Source organism: Oryzias melastigma, linkage group LG7 (genome assembly GCF_002922805.2).
Source record: "Oryzias melastigma strain HK-1 linkage group LG7, ASM292280v2, whole genome shotgun sequence".
NCBI classification, from domain to species: Eukaryota; Metazoa; Chordata; class Actinopteri; order Beloniformes; family Adrianichthyidae; genus Oryzias; species Oryzias melastigma.
Genome location: NC_050518.1, coordinates 30,933,132 through 30,933,678, shown reverse-complemented (window position 1 = coordinate 30,933,678; position 547 = coordinate 30,933,132). Strand labels below are relative to the sequence as shown.

At 45.2% G+C, this 547-nt stretch overlaps 1 protein-coding gene across 1 annotated transcript in view; it reads right to left on the bottom strand.

Moving 5' to 3' along the window:
* Positions 1-547, bottom strand: part of LOC112150788 (centrosomal protein of 104 kDa-like) — a 15,254-nt gene that overhangs the window by 13,892 nt on the left and 815 nt on the right. The window contains exon 3 of the mRNA XM_036212641.1: positions 77-117. Coding sequence (XP_036068534.1) covers positions 77-117 — 41 coding nt within the window. The remainder of the gene's footprint in view (positions 1-76; positions 118-547) is intronic.

Genomic DNA, 547 nt, shown 5'->3' with positions numbered 1-547 from the left:
GGGAGTGATCCCGGCCCCCAGGTGTAGGTGAGCCGCCCCCCCGACGAAGGCGGGCCCCCCCAGGAAGGGGCCCCACGCCGGAACCCTGTCCTCTCGTTGTCCGACATGGAGACGTACCTGAGGGGGGAGCATGTCTCTTTAGCTCTCTGCTGGGAGGTGGATCTGTTTCTGAACAGTTCAGAGCTAAAATGCAAAGTTTGTTTGAATCTAAATTTACTAGTTGAGAATTTATAAATCCATTCATCCAATAATTATTGAATGTCCTGTAAAAACTCTATAACGGGGAAGCAGTTTAATGAATCAATTCCAACAGCCCCTTGACCCCGCGCAGCAGGTTCTGAAGATGGATGGATTTCTGTGTAACCCCCCCAAAAGAAGCTTAGCAGGGTCAGGGGTTAAGCTGCAGGCTGAGCTGCAGGTTCTGGCATGTAGAGATTTGTCTCACTGTTTTAATGTTTATAGGCTTACTGATAGAAGCAAAACTTATAGAAAATAAATAATAAATATTATTATAATAATTAATGTATGCATGTAAACATTCCAATTA